This window comes from Pezoporus occidentalis, unplaced genomic scaffold (assembly GCF_034315485.1).
Source record: "Pezoporus occidentalis ecotype Australia unplaced genomic scaffold, CSIRO_AGI_Poc_V1 ctg28, whole genome shotgun sequence".
Classification (NCBI taxonomy): Eukaryota; Metazoa; Chordata; class Aves; order Psittaciformes; family Psittacidae; genus Pezoporus; species Pezoporus occidentalis.
Window position 1 is genome coordinate 7,152,486 of NW_026914718.1, and position 20,462 is coordinate 7,172,947.

The 20,462-nt window shown below is 40.5% G+C and overlaps 1 protein-coding gene across 7 annotated transcripts in view; it reads right to left on the reverse strand.

The window, feature by feature from the left end:
* Nucleotides 1–20,462, reverse strand: part of PDE1C (phosphodiesterase 1C) — a 278,378-nt gene that overhangs the window by 68,090 nt on the left and 189,826 nt on the right. For all 7 annotated transcript variants that reach the window (XM_062625494.1, XM_062625496.1, XM_062625499.1 and 4 more), the window contains one exon: nucleotides 84–197. In XM_062625494.1, coding sequence (XP_062481478.1) covers nucleotides 84–197 — 114 coding nt within the window. The remainder of the gene's footprint in view (nucleotides 1–83; nucleotides 198–20,462) is intronic.

The following is a 20,462-nucleotide window of genomic DNA, read 5'->3' on the forward strand; positions in this document are numbered from 1 at the left end:
TTCCAGCTAATGCATAAATTACAATTTTGTGTCATTGGTAGATATAGATATAAGAAGAGTGCTGATGTCTGTAGCTAACTCACCTAGTTTCATCAATATATACTGACTCAAGAACAGTTGCAGCATATTCCAAGTTCTTCTTTAGGTCTACAACTGAAGCTTCCCCTCTCTCTAGCTGCTTTACCAAAGACCGCAACCTAGAGAAAAGAAAAACAAAAAACTGATTAGTACAAAGAGAAATAGGTTTAAGAGTGAGTGTCAGTTCAAAATTGGATCTACCATGAGACCTAGCATACATGATTGGTTTTGTTCAGCCTAGAGAAAAGAAGGCTCAGGGGAGACCTTATCATTGTGTTGCAGTATTTAAAATGGCTATAAAGAAGATGGAGACTCCCTTTCTACAAGGAGTCACATAGAAAAGACAGTGGGTAATGGGCACAGGTTATTCCCAGGGAGATTCCATTTGGACACTAAAGAAAAATCTTTCAAAATGAGAACAATCAGCCATTGGAATAATCTCCCCAGGGAAGTGGTGGATTCCCCAACATTGGACATGCTTAAAATACGGCTGGACAGGGTGCTGGAGCATCTAGTCTAGGTCATGCTTCTGCCAAGAAAGGTAGGACCAGATGGTCCTTGAGGTCTTTTCCAACCTGGCATTCTATGATTCTATGATTCTATGACTGCCAGGTGAAAACTTTTGGAAGTCCATGAGATTCTTTAAGCCGCATTCAAGAAATCAATAAAAATCCCTTTTCAAAGATCAGTCACAATGATACGAGGCAAGCATGACATTATATTTAGGGTAAAATAAGTCTGTGAGTTATGACTGTCCCCTACTCATACTGACATAAGTTAAAATAGAAATCATTTGGCATTTAACAGAGAAGCTAAGAGAAGGAATTTTCATTCCAACCATAAGAAATGAAGTAACTTCTTAAGTAGTATCAGTTGGCAAATACCCATTTATGAGGATAGGTGTACACATACATAAAATCCTAGTACGGTATATTTAGAAATACTGTTGCAGAAATGCAATACAAGGTCAGGAAATGCTGTGATTTTCCTTAGATCAAGCGGTCATCCTTAGGCTGCCCCATCTATACTAAACAGAATTCACAGAAGTTTTTTATGAGGTTATTATCAGGGATGGGGGGAACAGACTCTGAAAACAAAGATGTCTCTTGTGTCACATACAATTAATATATTCATGCAATTTTCTTTCATCTCCTCCTCTCCTTCACTCAACTGTCTGTGGCAAATTAGAAAAACAGAAAAAGGAAGAAAGAGGAGGTGAGAATGCAAAAGTAAGAAGTAAAATCTAAATATTTTAAACAATCCAAGAATATCCATGCTTACAATCAGAAGATGGATATTATCATTCCTTTAAAAGGACAATGGGATAAAGATTTGACATGTTAAAAGTTTTTTGTGAATATCTTCATCCTTGTTAAGCAGCAGTTAAACATTAAAATATACATTTAGCAGTGCAGCAGAAATCACAAGTTGTTACTTTGTCCTGTTCAAGATGAAAAAACGTAGACAAGTATAGTCATGTCATATAAAATCTGTCTTCTACTTAGAGGACAACTCTTCCTCAGCTTATTCTATATTCCAGGGAGAAAAATACCTTTTCCACAAGGTAATTCAGAGCTAGAGCCCAATATAGAGGTCTGCTCTCACTTTATGCACCATAGTGAGAGCCCAACCTCCTTGAATAGACATATGCAAGAAGTTCTTAAAATCAAGCATCTCTATTCCCTTGCTACTGCAATGCCCCTTCTAGAGAAATGAAGTCTCCATGGGGCTCTATTTCACAGCAGAGCTGAGGAGCAGCCAGTCTGCCTGGTGAAATGCACCAACAGTTCTTTCCAGGTGGGTAACCTTCTTCCTCCTTTCCCCATATAAACAGTGAGGCTGTGGAGAACAAAGATCATATGAAATATTGATTGGTCCTCTGGCCAGGTCACATAAACTCCACTTCTATTGACAGTGGTACTGCTGATACAGAGCTACATATTTAGCTTTACAAAGAAGCTTTAGCATGAAGTGGACCCTCCATCTCTTGGACGATTAATTCATTCACTTGTCAGCAGCCAAGACCCCAAACTTCATGCCTGATGTGGGAATGGCAATGGGAAGGTCAGTGATGAACGACTGTAGTGAATGCAGCTGTTTTCATCTTTGAAAGCCAGGTGAAGAGCATTCAACTATGCCAGTACGTTTCCCTCCAATCCGGGAACCCAGCTTGGGTAATCCATGGAGCAACCTTAGCCCCACGGAAGAAGGAACATGATTTGGTACATCCATACCCCTCTTCTGTGTAACTGCACCATCAGGTGTGAGCAGCAACATGTTGTTTGACAAGCAGAGCTAGGAAAGGTGCTCCCTCACCTTTCAGCTTGATTCCATCCTCAGGCAGCACAAGCAGCAGATGAACTCCCTAGAGCTATACCATTGATCCCTCCTAGCCATTCCTAGCTTTTCGTACCAATGGAGGAGGGAAGGAAGAGACAAAACCAAAACAACTTTCATACCCAAACACTGGTTCATATGCCTCCATCTTCCTTCATCCCATGTATGAGGAGTTCATAGGTGTGACCCCTTAACTAGTTACCAGAAACATCATTTGTGCATAAACCACAGGAGTCAATACTGCAGGAGGAACATTGTCGTTGCCTCTTCCTGACTCTTATTTCATTGATTTAAGTACCTGGCAGCTCTGTGCCACAAGTCATTCAAAATTCATGTTCAATAATAGCACAGTGAGTAATGGTTGCTTCATGGCACCAACATTCATCATCAAAGATTATGCAGAGTACTGCGTGCATCAATCATTTGAAAAAACAGAAGTGCAGTTGTTATAATAAAACCTTGTCACACGATCAGCCGCTTCCATGTGAAAAAAAAATTGCACTGTCTTTGTCTTACCATCCATTATCTACAACTATTTCTGATTCATTGAGTCACAGCAGCTGCTGCCAGTTACCTTTACTAAATAAGAGCCTGGTGATAGTTTGTCTTTAATGCATTCCATGTACCCCTGTTTTTTTTTAAGTAGTCCTAAATGCAATCACAAAGTTAAGGCCAGGCTGTCCCACTGAAGGGCATCCAGGCAGATTTATTAGCTGAAAAACTCTGTTTCAGGGTGGATGAAGCAATTCTGGAATTCAATCAAATTCACCAAACTGTTCTGACTGAAATAAAACCGTTACCAGAAACTTCTAACTTGTTTTATTTTTAGGAGCTTGTGTTAAAGCCATGGAAGCACATGGCAAGATGCTGACTTCCTATCTTTACCCTATAGACCAGTCACTGCAGTGGAGTCCCATGTAGCACTTCACAGGAAAATGCTGAGTCTGTCAAGTTGCTAAAAGAAATCTACTGATACTGATATAATCATCAACTGAAGAAACCCAGTTCATCATTTACTTTGCTTTTATTGGGACTGTTTTGTATGAACAAAATGCTTTTTTCAACCAAATCATGTTTTTTTCTGTCCTGATTTAAAAAGTTCATTATAGACTGATCAAAACCTACATTTTCATTCCACTTTTTTATCTCCTTTTCCTTCCAAATTCAGAACTAAAAATCCACACAGATCTACCAGACCTTGTTCCACTGAAGCCCATGGAGCCAGTTGTAGGAGAAGCATCCGCTGCCTGTGTATAAGGAGATTCCAAGCCAGAAGGGAGCTGGAAGAGAGTTAACCTCTTCTGGGAGGTTAACCTAAGCTGAGAGAGTTAACCACTTCTAATATTAAGCTGCTTTAAGACCATGGCACATGCCACGAGTGAGCCAGGCTATAGGTCAGCAAAAGTTTCTCAGATTACGGTCATCAGTATAGCAGCTACAAAGAATGGGTTAGTCACACAATGTTAGCTCTAAATCTAGCTGTTTAATTATATTAAGACACAGCTAATGCTTTTCTTAATGAGATTTCCAAGGGAAGCTATTCCTCCAGTCTGCAAATTCTCTGTGAACATGTGCCAAATATAATGGAAAAGGTCTGAGAGCCTTTGTTCAACTCAGTTATTTCATATTTTAGCCCTCAGAAAAATCCCCTAACTACCTAAAGGAAAATCCCAGTCCTGAGCAATGCTATGCATTTTAGCTTTCACTGACCCAACAGGGAGCTCAAGTAGGTGTAACATCCTGGAAAGGGGCCCATTCCAAAGTACAGCCTCCCACACTGCCCTTCCAAGGAAAAGATCTGCATGCACTCACCATAAAACCTGGTGGATTTATGGGTTTTATACTCCCTATCCCTGGGAGTATCTGCAATTTATCCCACTGAATTCAGCAGAGCAATGCATCTGTGTAAAGGGGGAGATTTGGGTCCTCAGTGAAGGTGAGAGGTTATCCAAAGTTTTCCCACAGCCCCACTCCTGCTTTTTTTAATGTTTCCCTAAAGTACTTGCTATCATAAGATTCAGGAAGATAGAAAGCAAATGACTAGAAACTGGGCCACTGTCCTCAGTCCATGAGAGATACACAGCTCAAAGACTCAAAGCCACTCTAGATCCAAACTGAGTACAGGGAAAAGTGAGGCTGTTTTCTTGGAATGTACAATTTCTGAGTAACTGCTCCAAGCATTGTCCTCTCTGTTATAAATAAAACAATATCTGTGTACAAATATTTATCTTCTTAGCCAGAGGGCTTGTTTTTATGCTGTTGATATCACTGCAGAGATTAACACCACCATGGTCTGGATACCAGTCAGCTCCTATTATCATGCAAAGCACACATCTGAATACTTGAGGCAAGTTCCTTCAACCAGTGTGAAGTGTGCAAAGCTGCGTGGCTGGTTTCTGTGCTTCTTTTCAAAGCTTTATGACTGTGAATCACCACACGTTTTCAACCACACAACTCAATCTTTGGCTTTAAACTGACAGAGGGGAGATTTGGATTAGACATTGGGAAGAAGTTCTTCCCTGTGACGGTTCTGAGGTGCTGGCACAGGGTGCCCAGAGAAGCTGTGGCTGCCCCATCCCTGGCAGTGTTTGAGGTCAGGTTGGACGGGGCTTGGAGTCAACCTGCTCTAGTGGAACGTGTCCCTGCCCATGGCACGGAGTTGGAGCTGGATGAGCTTTAAGATCCCTTCCAACCCAAATCATGCTAGCATTCTAGGATTGGGCCATCTGAAGAAAAAAGCTACTTTGAAAGCACATTAAAAATATCACCTCAAATGATCCAGGATGGAATATTTATCCCTGTTTGACCCTTGATATTAACACCTCAGCGGCTGGATATTGACTGCTGAACCTGATTAATATGTTGTTTCAACCACAATAACCTACTACCTGCCAGGTGAGGTTCGTAGAAAGCAGAAAGATTTTTATTATAGCTGGGAAAAGAGGGCAAGCTGTTGAACACAGCACTGCTAGAGCTGGTCAAGGACTCTCTTGAGGCAATGTTCTTTCATCAACTGTCACTGATTCTTTGAGCTCAAAAGCCATTCACAAGCCTCCATTATATCTGATACAAGTTTCACTGCCCAAAAAGCCAAAGCTCTTATCAGAGAGGTGAGCCCTGGGATGAAGTGACTGCCGTCTGGTCCCTTCTAACACATTCTGAAATTGGACATCCCAGAGCTCAGGTGATAGACTGAGGGAATCATCTTTGGTAAGTCAGGCTCTAAAGAATAGCTCAGTGAGAGAAAGGACTTGCATCCTAGATCAGAAAATCCTCATGAGCAGATTATTATTATATTATTATTATTATTATGAGTTATTATATATTATTATTGTGAATTCAAAAGTTTGCTATAGATATAAGTTGGAAGACATTATTCAAAGCTTCCTTCTGGCTGAGGAGGAGGAGCAAAAGGTAGATGTGGTCCACACCACACCAAAAAAAGGTTTTTGATTCATCTTTCTGCAAAACATGAACATGTTCTGAAAGAACTTTAAGAGATCTGAGCAGCATTAGAACATCTCCCACCATTGCTAGTAGTGACACAGCTAGCTAAAACAAGTGGCTTCCTGTAACCCCAGAAAAGATGTGTCATTCGTATTTCATTTCACCGACATATGTAGTTCATACTCATAAATAGAGAAAACCTTTTCATAACACTAAATCATTCCACAGCTACGGCTATACATGAGAATGTCCCTTCTCAACTCTTTTGCGAGAGTCTTACTGATGTACCAGGCTGTACCAATGTAAGAACATACGGTAAAAGAAAGTGCTGTACAGAGAACCAAAGGTTATCAATGCCTGACAAAAACAGGTGTATGCAGCAGCAAAACATCAGGAGTCGTATCCTGACCGCTGGTTTGCTGTCCCAGGAGAGAATCTGTTCACGTTATTCTTCAACTTTCCAAAGCTTTGGAGTCAACTTTTCCTTAGGCAGACCATACCCCATTGCAGTCAGTGCAATTCTGACACTGCAATCCATGAGCAAACATTTTGAGGTTCCCTATAAAGGATCCTGTAATACAGTCTGTAAGAAATCAGGCTTGCTCCCATTGTCTCCCCTGTTCTTGTGAAGTAACTTTGTGCTGTTCAGTACTTCAGTCTCAAATGTCACCAGCTTTCAGCGGGGATAATTGTAAAAGCTGTTGTAGTTGCATATTGGATAAGAATGCAAGCTGCTACATTCACATAAGAAACCATTTCTAATAATCTTGCCTTCACTAATGCTTAGATACACAAAATTCTCCCCAAAATACTGACAGCAATAATTTCAGTATGGGACACTATTCACAGTCCTGTTCATCGCAGAGATTCATGAGTGAAAACTGGCACACAATGAGATTCATCCCAGCTACAATAAGGTCCTTCATGAGTTTTCTGCAAACAAAAAGAACATCACTACTATTAGACACCAGTGAGGAACACCTTCAGCTTCAGCAAATCTGTCTCTCTGGCCCTGTGTGCATGAGTAAGAGGTACCTTCTGCTACCACTCTATGTTTATGTGGCTCTCGGTAAGTCAAGTTGCCCTTATGTAAAGAAAATGCAAGAGAATGTTTTCAAAGACAGCTCATTTGTGATAACATTCTTGAACATTCCAGCCAGCTGAAACAGCTTTAAAAGAATCAAAATAAATAAATCAAATCAACCAGAAACAACAATCAGAAATAGACCTGACTGCATAAATGCCAGCTTCAGTTTACACACAGAATAATTCCAAGAGATGTTCCTACTGGCTGGAAAGACAAACTGAGCTGAAAGACAACCTCCTGCCTTCTGATCTAGGGTATATTGCCCTTCTCTGGAAAACCACCATCATTATTGCTAGTAATCCAGGAGCTCACCATGTCTTTACCTGTCAGCAGGTATGATTCATTCCACAGTCTGCCACATCTTAGTCTGAGGCTCTGTATATATAGCATGTGCAAACCACGGAGGAAAAGACAACCTAGAAAGCCAGCTCCAGTAATCCTGGATTACTGGAAGATTAAATTTGAGTAATCCTCAAAACACAGCTGAAAACAGAGTCACTGGCAGCCTGTGACCCCATGGATATGTATTAGGCTGGATAGTTATCTTCTGTCCCTGCTTCTGTCTAGAAAAATGCCAGTGACAACATCCAGAGGAAGAAAAAACATGTGTTTGCAAGGAGCAATCACTGAAACACAAAGCATTGCTACACTGGCATTTTTCATCAGACGAAATTACAAGCAATTTCCCAAGTAATTATTTTGCCTTCCTCATGTTTCCTGAAATATCCTTTTTCCTTTGAATAATAATAAAAAATATATAGAATTGAAGTAATCAATTAATTTTGTATCATTTAGAAGCATGAAAATGCAACAATGATAAGTTTAGTGGCCTTGGTAGGATGATGAACAGCCGTTTCAACTCACCTTAAGTCAAATAAGCTTTTGACCTCATTAGCCAACTATAAGTGAGATCATGTTAGTTCATATTTTCACTTCACAGTCATGAATTCTTTCCCATTCTCAGAAGCTGAGCTTTGGGGACTGAGTCAGAAAATATAAGCAGTAAAAAGCTGTAATGTGGGTAAAAATCTGATGTCAGAGTCTTTGGTGATGAGGTCATTAAAAGCCTTAATCATGGGTCTTTCTTCATTCAAGTCAACCACCTCACCTAGCACTAACCTTTTACAGAAATCAGGCACACAGATGCTTATGGAAGTCAAGGGAGCCGGGATGAACCACCATCAAAAGCTGTTTGTCATGTATTTCCTCAGGAAAGGGTGCACTGGCTTTTTGATGCACCTTCATAGACCTACTAGTGATAGAAATGAGCTCAAAGATGAGCTCAGGCAGTCACTGTGGTTTCAGATAGATAAGATGAAGTGAGATGACTCCACTGAATAAATTGACAGCTGAACAAGAGTAAATTTCAGATGTGGGAGAGAAAGAAAGGCTGCTGTATTCTGTCTTCACAACTAGCCATCTTCTAACTGGTGTTTCCCAAAGTAAGCTTTCCTTTTGGCAGACTACTTCTTTTTGGGATGTTAGTGTGAATTAGCTTTTTTGGGAAACTGTAGGATCACTGAATTTGTTGAAAATGAGATCCAAAGATAGCAAATGAGGTCTTCTGGAATTAAGGCTTTCCAAACCACTGGTGCCTTTTATAAAACATGACCTCAGTTACAACATGTCAGGCAAAAATCTAATGATTTTTAATTCGGATCTTTAAAAATAGGTACCTGAAAATGAACCATCTACGTCTGCATTTGAGGCAACTAGCGCATACTATCTGTTAAGTGTTGATGCACTCAATGACGCATTTCCCTTTGTTTTATACAGATGGAATCATTTTCTTTGAAACCACAATTATCACATTTCTGGGTCCTTGAACAAGGTCATTCTTCCAAATGATGCCAGCAGATTGCTTTGTGCAGATCTGAATGTCAGAGCTCCACGCTTACTCTTTACTTAATGCTCACTGCAGAGATCAGGGAGAAGTTCAACACAGAATTCCAAAATACTTCATTGTAACACTAGTTCTCACCCATCTGTTACCATTAAAATATCCACGGGCAGAAAGTCTGCAATTATCTCATTCTTTCCAGTTCCTAAAATCAGTTATGTTCCAGAGCAGCTTTTAGAAATCCACAGGGCCGTTAGGAATGCATTCAGAGTCTTCATGCAGTGTGAAGTTCAAGCAGGAATATGTCCCTGCCTAGTCTTCAGAAATGCCCAGTAAGCAAAGGCAGAAGTGGATCACAGGCTGCTTGCTTTCAGACCACCTTCAGCCACCCGCACTTCCCAAAACCAGATGAAGACTATATCTCACAACCCATCAGTTATGGCAAGAGACAGGCACAGATCAAAGGCAATATTCCCATATGACCTTAATGCTCTTTGCTGAGTTTGGGTTTGACAAACTTATGCTTACTCTAATGGACCTCTAAGCTTCCCTAGATCCCTAAGGCAGCTGCATGCTTTTTAAGTCATCATTGCTGAGCCTACTAGAGACAGGCCAGCTAACATAAACCAAAGATTTTGTGCTATACATAATCTGGATTTATAAAGCATATTCTTATGAATGATACATTTGACAAAGCTGCTAACTTTAATTTGTGCTGTCATCAGAGGTAACTCATTGATAAAACATTCCAGATTTTGTTTTATTCTGAACAGGTATAAATGGCAAATACTCAGATTTCTGGTTAAAATCTTCAACCACTTCCTTTATATTTAAAGGCTTATACCCTTTACTGTTAGGTTTTGGATATCCAGGCACTGAGGCTTTTAAATATGTTTAAGATGTGGATCCTGACTTTTCTGCCTCTGATTTCCATTTGAGACAACATATTTGCCAGGAATATTACAGAACTAATTGATTGATATTATTTACACAGCTGATTCACTGGCCTATAAAGCAGAAAAATGAGCAAAGTCAGTACCAAAATCTTCCTTCCCGCCATATTATAGCCCTGATCTTCACTTTTTGTAGCCTGAAGAAATCAACCTGAGAGTTCAGGAGCTCACCACACTCCTCTGGTAATACTAGCACGTGCATTTGTTAGCTCACATATTGAATATGCCTTTTATCAATATACAATTTACCCTTTCAACAAATGCCATTAAAACAAGCTGTTGTTCTCCTAAAACCCACAGAGCTTGCATTAAACTACAAAATCACTTCCCTCTGGGTGGCTGCAAGTTGGCTGGTCTATACTCCTACAAAGCAAGCCCATTCTTGATACCCTTAATTAGCTTCCTTTTGAGGGAAGCATTCCCAAAGAAAGGAGTAAATATTCCCTTGTCTTTTGCTAAGGATGGAAAATCAAGACCTTTGCCAACTTCCAGCTGCACATGATGAGGTGTTGAGCTAGATATTGATCATGCCAGGAATTTTTAACAACCTGGCCACTATCAGGAGAACCAGACTTTGCAGAGAAATGGTAAGAAGCAGCAATTACAAAATGAAAGCTGGAGGTTGCCAGGCCACAAACTGTAACATAAAACAGTTCAGATAGGGTCCCAGTCATGGACTTTTGGAATGCAAATGACTCAGAATATTCTCCACACAGTAGTCTTTACTGACACCCTGGCAGTTTGGGCTTTGCACTGCAGAGCACTTCTTTGTCTACTTTAATTACCAGCCTAATAGACCATAGAATCCCAGACTGGTTTGTGTTGAAGGGACCTTAAAGCTCATCCAGCTCCATCCCCCTGCCATGGACAAGGACACCTTCCACCAGAGCAGCTTGCTCCAAGCCCTGTCCAACCTGGCCTTGAACACTGCCAGGGATGGGACAGCCACAGCTTCTCTGGGCACCCTGTGCCAGGGCCTCAGCACCCTCACAGGGAAGAACTTCTGCCTAAGAGCTCATTTCAATCTCCCCTCTGTCAGGTTAAAGCCATCCCCCTTGTCCCGTCCCTGCAGGCCCGCTTCAGATTTTTTTGCAGATAAATGTTTTCGTAATTTTTCCTTCCTCACATATTGCTAAACAGGCACAATAAGTATGCATTAGCTTGAAGCCTTGGCACCAATACTATCTTCTTTCTGCTTTTCCCTCCCTTTTCTTCCTGTTTTCATTCCTTATGCTCAGATTCAGCTCCACCATGACTAGCTGGAATTTCACTAGCAGCATCTCGGTGATTAGGTTTGCTTGACCTTCCTGAGGCCTATTTCTGCATCATGTCAATAAGATTGCACAACAACATCAATAATGCAAAATGGAACAAACACATACTGAAGCTGTCCAAAGCTGTTTTATTTGTCCATCCACCCCCTTCCTCAGCTGATACAGCACTTGGATGGTATGGGAGGTGCTCTAGCCACCTTATCATCCTCATGGCCTCCTCTGGACTTGATCCCACAGTTCCATGTCCTTATTATGTTGGTGACACCAGAACAATAAAGCAAAAAAAAACATGATTAGTTTTAGCCTAAATGATATCTTTTAAACATAGCTGCTTAGGAAAATGAGGCTGATTTAAACTGTCTCTAGAGACCAATAAGACAATTTCAAATGGTGTCAAAGAGTTTTCTAGAACATGAAGTTTGTACACATTGACAATAAATGGCCAGTGTACATGACTGAAATCACAGCAACATAACCTCTCCACTATTATTAGACAACAAAGAATCTAGAGAGAGCCTTGACTCCAACACAGAAGAAACCAGGCTTCATGACTGCCACACTTTTGATGTCAAAAGGCTCAGTGAGACCATAGTAGTCAGCCTCTCCATCCTCTGAGCGACTGAGTAAAACCAGACTACCTAGCCGAACACGTATGATAGCTTCAGCCATTTGAAAAAGAGAAAAAGGAGGGAAAATAGATAACATTCCCCCATATTTGATAATTCATTTGAAAAGCTGCCTCTAAAATTGCCATTGACAAGCAGAAAAGCTGGGAAAACTCATAAAATGCCAATGAAAGTTCTGCTGTCGGAAAAATCGCCTACACAATTCACATTCCTGGATGAAAACTGAAGTGGGGGGAAAAGTATGATTTTGGACATTGTGTTGTTTTGACTTAGAATTTACCCAGGTCTAGTCATAACTGATGCTCTGAAAGTACACAGAAATACTCAATTTCACACGGTATTCCTCAACTGCAACCAACACCAAACGAACAATACAACCTCCTGTGGATTCTTTGCTATGTGAACATTGCTTTTGTATGAATTTCCATTTGCAGTGTTTTCCTGCCTTTGACACTTTCTCTAAAATTGCATAAGAAGAGAAGCAGAGGAAGTCAAACACTCAAGCAGAAAGAGAGCTATCCCCACAATCAATTACACTGAGTAACTGTCGAGAAGGAAAAACACACCAAAGCAACAAACTTGAGCAAATTTAAACAAACTTGTAAGGTTTCTCTACTCTAAACTCAAAACCTGCTCAGGTTTTAGGAGATAACTAGCCAAGAAAAAGGTCCTTGTAAATATTTAGCCTGACACTGTTGTCAGCATCAGGGATATGGGAAAAGGGAAAAAAATTACAAAAGAGGCTTCTCTCAAACACTGCTGAGAAAGAAGAGGCTAAACCCATACTTGTGCTCTTCCCAGAATAATCTGAAGAGGGGCAGCAAAACTAAATATGGAAGCCCAGAACGAATGGATGAAATGACAAGCCAGACACAAATCCCAATTTCTTTACTTACAAAAGCACTCTGAAAAGCATTTTCTTCCCTAACTCTAGCACCCCTTGGAAGAGCTCTTTCATAACTGGTTCTTTCACACAAAGAAGTCCAGCTAAAATATTTTACTTTAATTTACCAAAGGCCCTTATGGGACTGATGAATCTGTGTAGGGTATATGCTGACATTGGTATATAACCACTTGTGATACTTGTAACATAGCTTGCTTGGAATTCAGGCTCACAGTCAGTGTTGTTTCATTGGTTTATGGATTACAGTCAGGATAATTCCTTTCCCTGAACATTTATGTTTCAAGGCTGAAAGTTTGGGTTCTGCTCAGCAAAACCAGGAGTTTGGCTTCCAAAAAAACACAAGGGTGCAACCCTTGTCTTTATTTCACCATGTTAAGTTAGTGTAACTTGATCATCTTTAGTGAAAAACTTTTTTTCCTGAAAGGGGTATAATGGTGCTGTAAAACTCAAAACAGAGGCTCCTGTGTAGGTACTAGATTAGAAATTAGGAAGCAATTCTTCCCTGTGAGGGTGCTGAGGCGCTGGCACAGGGTGCCCAGAGGAGCTGTGGCTGCCCCATCCCTGGCAGTGTTCAAGGTCACGCTGGATGGGGCTTGGGGCAACCTGCTCTAGTGTAGGGTGTCCCTGCCCATGGCAAGGGTTGGATCCATTCCCCCTTGTCCTGTCCTTACATGCCCTTGTAAAAAGCGCCTCTCCAGATTTCTTGCAGCCACATTAGGTATGGAGAGAAACGTGAAAACCAGAGTGTGTGCACCATCCTGCAGGAGCTTCACAGAGCTGTCACTGTTTCAGTGTCCCAGCACACTCCGCCTGTATACTGAAAAGCTTCAGTACAGTTCCAAACATTCCTCCCAAATGCTGAGTATTCTTGTGCCTAAGGAGAGAACCACAACATAGCCCAGGGACTGGCTGTGTGACTCAGGTCAGCAGTGCTTCAACACAGTTGTACTTGCACCTAGAGGCCAAAAACCTCTTGACACTAGGCTACAAAGAAAAGACAAAGGCAAAGATGGGCATAAGCAGCTACCTGGACTCACCACTGACAATATCAACCATGTGAATCCATGGCCTATGGCCATGAAGTATTTTTGCTGGTTCTGTATTCGGAGTCATAGTCTTCCACCTCTGGGCACTTGGCAAGGTGGAAGCTTCACTGCCCCAAGTTCCACATCCAAACATATGCACAGCAGACACTTGGGAACAGCAGGACAGAGGTTGAAAAGGAAAGTGAAAAATACCATGAAAGATTGGCCATGAGGAGAGAAACAAAAAGGGGCATTGAAATAAGAAGCTTTTGTAACAGCTGTGGAACTTTTGGGTAATGTTTTCTCCAGCTTTTCTAGGGCTTGTGGGTTGGTTGTTTCCCCTTCTCATTTCCAGGAAATAAACTGTCATCCTGGTGAATGTTTGCACTGATGAATGTTTGCTGTATGAACTTTGTAGTGCTGCTCTGTCTTACGAATGTAAAAGCTGACAGGATAACAACAATATGTAATGTGATTGATTTTACAATTATTGTGGCAACAAAAAGAGTTGATGTACTTTCGCATCATCTTTACAAAGGAAGTGTAATATTCTCTCAAATTCTCTTTCTTCAGTAATCACTGCATGTACAATGAGAAGCTGAAATGTCACCATACACTCAAGTGAAGACCCAGGGAACTTTGCAGTTTGGAAATTTCCAGGTCATAGTATTTACCCATTGCTCATATTCATGGATCAATTTATATACACTGCAAAGTGCTTGGATGTTAATTAGCTAGCTTAAAGAGATACATAGTGTAGGCCAATACCCTAGCAAGAACAGGCTAGGCAACATTTCCATCTACCAACATGCTGGGTTTATTTTTCCTGGGTTAAACAGTCTGAGCAAGGAAAGGTGCTATGTGCCACAATCAATCTAAGAGGAAAATGTTCCATTTCAAGCCTGAGAACTTTTTATCCAGGCCAAAAAAGAATTCCCTGTAGCTGTCAAGTAGGTATCACTTACCACCAACCTAATTTTTTTAAAGGTGCAAAGTTATCTATAGTACAGAGGGGGTGGAAAGCCACATAGTTGGAAAGAGCACTTGAGGAAGCCCTTTCCAATGGAAAAGCCAGTGGGAGACACAGCAGAGTGTTCCAATTATGAGACACACCAGATATAAGTACAACTAATTTAGTAACAATTCGCAGTGTACTACTCTAGTGAAAATTCAGTAGCTGGGCTGCAATGTTGATTATCTTCATATAGAATCTTACTGCCACATACAGTGAATGCGTTCAATGAAAATAGCCAGAGTTAATTAACACAAATCATCTGGCTTACACCGTTTTCCTCCCCTTGCTCACTGTAATACTACCTCGATTTAGCTGGCTACCACTGGGCAACCCTGACTGACTTTTTACACCTACTGCACCATGTTAAAATGCCTCCACAGACCATTACAGTGTGCTCATTAGCACTGGAGTACTTCTTTAAAGGCAGGACCTAGGTGTTCTCCAGACTCTGAGGGTCACTAGATACTGTCACTTAGAATTATTTAGGGGGCATAGAATCATTTAGGATGGACAAGACCTTTAAGATCATTGCTTCTATTAGCTTCAGTGGAAGGCTGCAGGTAATATTAATTCTTCAATGGATATTAAGGATAAGCATACTTCGTTTTACTTTTTCAACATGAACAAGACTACCTCATTTCTGCTGTTTACGTGGGCTTCCATCTCCATCCCAAAAACATGGGGTTTTAGTTAGAATAGAATAGAGTGGTTCAGTTAGAAGGGACCTACAAGTATTGAAAGAGATTAGTTGTTTAGCTTAAATAACTAAGTTTTAACTAGAATGAGACACGTAGAGTTACAATACTGTCTGGTTTAGTATGCTGCTTGTTTAGCTTTACAGACAGACAGAATCCAACAAGGTGTTAGAAGATCCCAGACCAAAAATCACCACTGAACTAAAAAGGCACATGAAAAGTAGGTGCATAAATAATAAGGATATAACTGCCCAGGGATTTCTTTGTTTGGGGTCCATCTCTGAAGGCACCCAGCTCAAGTTGCCCCTTTTGCTGTACCACTCAACCCACAGGAGCTGCCCATTGTGAAGGGACTCTGGTCCTTGCAGTTAAAGTCTCAGGTGGTGTGTGTATGAGTCCTTGAGCAGGGAGGGAATGCTTGGGCAGCAGCTTTTCTTTTAACACAACAATCATCTAGTCCAACTGGCTGACCACTTCAGGGCAATCATTTCCCATCTTTAGACTGAAAAGTGCCATTTGTGAAGGAAAGAAAGCACAAAGAGGCACCCCACAGCTTTGATCAGCCATTTTCCAGAAGCTAACAGTGCAGAGGCAATTTCAACTATTATTTTCATAGGACAAAAATTCTTCCTGAAACATGGGAATATACAGCATCATTTGTCTTTTCTATCAGTCTAAATGCAAGCAACCATACTCTTAAAACACATACACTGAAAACTGTTTCTTCTTTTTCTTGGAGGAAGAGCTGAGAAAAATCTAACCAATCCTTTGAGAATAAGTATCTTCTTTAGAGTGCTGTGATGAATGATAGTATGAAATTCAGCTGTGTAAGTAAACATCAATCCTCCTTGCACAAGAGCTATCTGAATTGAATGGGCTCTGACTACACTGTCTATCAAGAGAATAGGCACCCACTGAGGTATACTTGCTGTGCTCAGGGGCATAGAGTTTGACTCAAAAATCAATTTTAGTTCAAATGCCTTGGTGTTGTCCCATTCCCTCACCTTTCCTGTAACCCTGCTTTGCAATATTAGTTCTTCCAGATGAATAAAGGTTGGACAGAAGGCAGGTTTTCATGTTGATTCTCCAAATCAAGATGACCTTTAGTACACACTATTTAAGGGAAGCTGCAGTATTCTGCAGGATCAGGCACCCCAAGAGAATTCACACACTGAATTCAAGTTTTATTAACTCAACACTAATCCCTTTGACCCCGTGTTTCCAAACCTGGAAGCCTAATCTTCCCTCATGGCCTAGACAGTGGCGTGAGGTTTAAGATCAGTTCCCTGCCAGGCAGGTGACTTGGATGGAAGGCCACAGTCAAGATTTCTCTGTTCCCTTTCCATCCCACTTCTAAGCCAGGCAAACATGACTCTTCATCTGTGGTGGATGACTTCATTCCCCAGAGGAGCCAGTTCAGACACAGGTCCTCAAATTCCTGCTTTTAAGTATCTCTGAAACTAGACAGGATATTTTGACTGGCAACTTGGATTACAGGTTAAAAAATGAAGTGCAGAACTATCTCTTGGTTGACACAGCTGCAAAAGTACAGTTTTGTCCAGCCTTGTTGCAAAAGGTTAACATTTTCCTAAAGAGGTGGTTAAATGCATATGTTCCTGTATGAAGCTGAGACTTGGCATCCAGAAATCCTTCTTTCAACACTAACCACTAGGATTTCCTCTTGCTTTCTTTCCATGTGGCCTCACAAATCTGATGTTTCTTTAGGTTGGAGGCCTTCCAACCCTGCCACATTAGTTAGCCTGGGAAGTGGAAGTCAAGGCAATCTCCTGGCAACTTGATGTAAAAACCCTTTCTCTCAAGACGACGAGGAGGAAAGTCTTGGTGTTGTCTATGCCAGTGCTCTAAAAGGCCACCATGTAAATGGGAAGCAAAAATGTTCAGGTTCTTTTTTGTCTGGTTAAGGTTTTCTTTTATTTGGTTTGGGTTTTTTGTGGGGGGTTCAAACAGAGCGCTGAGTTCTTGGGATATTATAATATCTTAATATTATAAGAACTTACCCTCTAAAACAGAGTAATGACACCCCATGAAGTTACCTCTATGCACTGGTCTCCAGCTAGGAGCTAGACTTCCGGCAGGTAGGCACTGTGCTGCCCAACTTGCTGTTTTTTACAGCCTTAATAAATACACTGTGTCATGAAATTTGTTGGCTATGAGAAAACAGAAAAGCTGCTTCAGCTCTAGGAGCTTGAAACTAATTTGTTAGGATGATTTCTAATAGACGTTCTGTAAAAGTGCTTTGAAATTAATTTTGCAGAGCAGAAGGAGCTATTATAACTCCTAAAAATAACTCATCCACATCTAAAAATACCACACGGTTGTAGTCCAATAATTCAAGCCCCTTTAGGGTTGGTAATTAAAAGAAGCACTAATAAAATTGCCATCTATTCTTGTCAGTCAGTGAAAAAAAGTCACATTTTTAACTGTACAGGACCAAGATGAACTGGCTTTAGTGCTTTAGTACCTTTTTCCATGAAGGACAAAGCTTATTCTTCCTGTACTTGGTGACTGGTACTTTGGAGAAGAAAAACTTAATAGAGTCTTCCAAACAATGCTTATGCAAAAACTGATAAACGTGGGCCAATGTGTATTCACCGTTTCAGTGTGAACTATTGTTCCTTTGTTTTAATCTTCTATTTTAAATTCCCATACATTAACTCATTTATATCGAGTTGTTATTTTACTCCTTTTTTACATCAATGAAACATAAGAGCTTGTGCCTCACACTGTTGAGCTAGAACTGCATGAAATAATGAATGACTTTGATTGACAAGCATTGACCAAGATTTTCATGCTTTGAGGACTTCTAAGCACTCCAGCTATATTTAGCAATGTAAATAATCTTGACATTAAACATCTCTGCAGCCTGATAAACCACTTTTATATGGCTCAAAGGCACAAGAGGACTGAAAAACACAGCCTCCTGCCTCATTTTGTAATTTATAATGTACAATTTAATAAAATTATTTTAAGGAAATGTATGGTTTTTAAAAGAAATGTTATATTTGTTGGCAGCAAATCTTAAAGAACAGGGTGAATATTATATATTTATATAGGTTTGAAAAAAAAAAGATGTATCTCTTTCTGACAGCGACTATTTAATATTTTTTTACATTAAATTGAGAACTGAGTCTCCTTATTCTTCAGAATAAAATGAAGTGGTAAGAAAGGCGAGCACACTAAAACACCTTCCCTTAGGGGGAACATTACGGGGACTGAAGAACAGTCAGTTCAATTGGAAGCCATTGTTCAGGTAATACTGGATTAAACAGAATAAAGAAGACCAAAGGCTATATTTATTCACAGTTGAAAGTATTAATGTTTCTCTGTATATAAATTTCTGAAGGCATATTAGCAGAATAACTCTTTCTCAGTAAGTATGACAGCAGCTAGTGATATCTTCTTCAAATCTGACCTATTTTCAGCACAGCAGACCCACTTGATACAACCTACCTGCTTTGCTTCTGCAAACCCCCATATGAAATATATTGGCTGTACCCAAATAACAGCAAAGAAAAGATATAGATCCACATCTTTGAACTGCTGTCAAGTGTCTCATAAGCCCTTCAAAACAACCTCCAAAGTGTAGAGGTGAACAAAACAGGCCAATTTGAAGGAATTAACTACTCTCTCTCTCTCACACAGCTTCTGGTAACTTTACTATCTTTTGCCATTTGATTCAAAAATCTTGCAGCAGGGGTGACTGCATTTCAGATGCTTGCTACGAGAATCAGTGCCTCAGAGATAACTGCCTGTAGGTATGCACCACATTGCACCAATCCAACCCTGCAACATTTATTCACGTGAGCAATCAGAACCCTCTGTTTGATTTATGTGTCTTACATTTTCCAGCACAGCTGTCCCAGCAAATCATAAGAGGGATCATAGAATCCCGACTGTTTTGGGTTGGAAAGGACATTAAAGCTCATCTTAATTCCAACGCCTTCTACTAGAGCAGGTTGCTCCAAGCCCCGTCCAACCTGGCCTTGAGCACTGCCAGGGATGGGGCAGCCACAGCTTCTCTGGGCACCCTGTGCCAGCACCTCAGCACCCTCATAGCAAAAAATGGGATGCCAAGGGATGGCAGCTTCACATCGTTAAATAAGCTCTCCACAGACCTTCCCTCCTGGCTCCTGAAGAAGGATTAATGTGGTGATTCACCCCTACAGTCTCACTCACTTTGCCACTGCTGCAGCTGTCTGAACTTCTTCCACTGCTCATTCCCCAAGCACAGCTGACAAACATATTGGGATTCACTCCAGTGACTTCAAGCTGTGGTATTTTACCTTGGGGCAGATGTTCCACTGATTTCAACCAGACCTGCATGTCCTTCATTCAAATTTTTATGTTAGGTTTTTAAAGTGTTCTGTAAACTGTATGAGAATTGGATCACTCCCACTAAAGGTCAGTGGATTAAAAACAACATTAAGGCTAATTCTTTTCCTCCAGACATAAATGATATTCTGGAGATAAGTGTTCATATTTACTTGTTAAACAACTCAGGATACTTCTGCCACCTTTCACCAAAGTTATGACTTCAGTAGGTTTTCTCCTCTTTCAAACAGGTTAATGTCAATATAAATCAATGTAAATGAATCAGAATTCCGAGTCCGTAAGTATTATGTTTCAAATCAAATGACAGTAGACAAACTCACAGAATACACCATAATGTTCTGGATCCATAAACAAGCCTAAAAAAACCTGATGTGCACAACAAGTCTGATTTAAATTGCATTTAAATATGAGATTCTTTTGCTCTCGTCTTAACTCTATACTGTGTGAAAAATCTAAAATGAAACAATAGACCCCACTTATTCTTGCCAACTATCTGAAATTTGGGAGGAATCTGAGAAAAGATGTGGCAAACTTTGTACATGACCCTCTCAAACATGCAATGGAAGGATCCACTTTTTTCCTAGTGACTCCACACAAGAACAAGGAGGAACAAGAATCTTTCTGGTTACTTTTATGGACAAGTAGTAGTCTAACAGCCAACAACAAAGCTTTGGTGTGAATGCCCTTCATTAAGCTAAAACAATTAACATTACAGAAACTCAGTTTATAGATCTTCAGCTAACAGAGACCATTTTCACATGGGTCACATTAGACAACAAGCAATTGTACCTCAAACCTGCAGTTCTGTAAACTATCACTGTCTCAAAT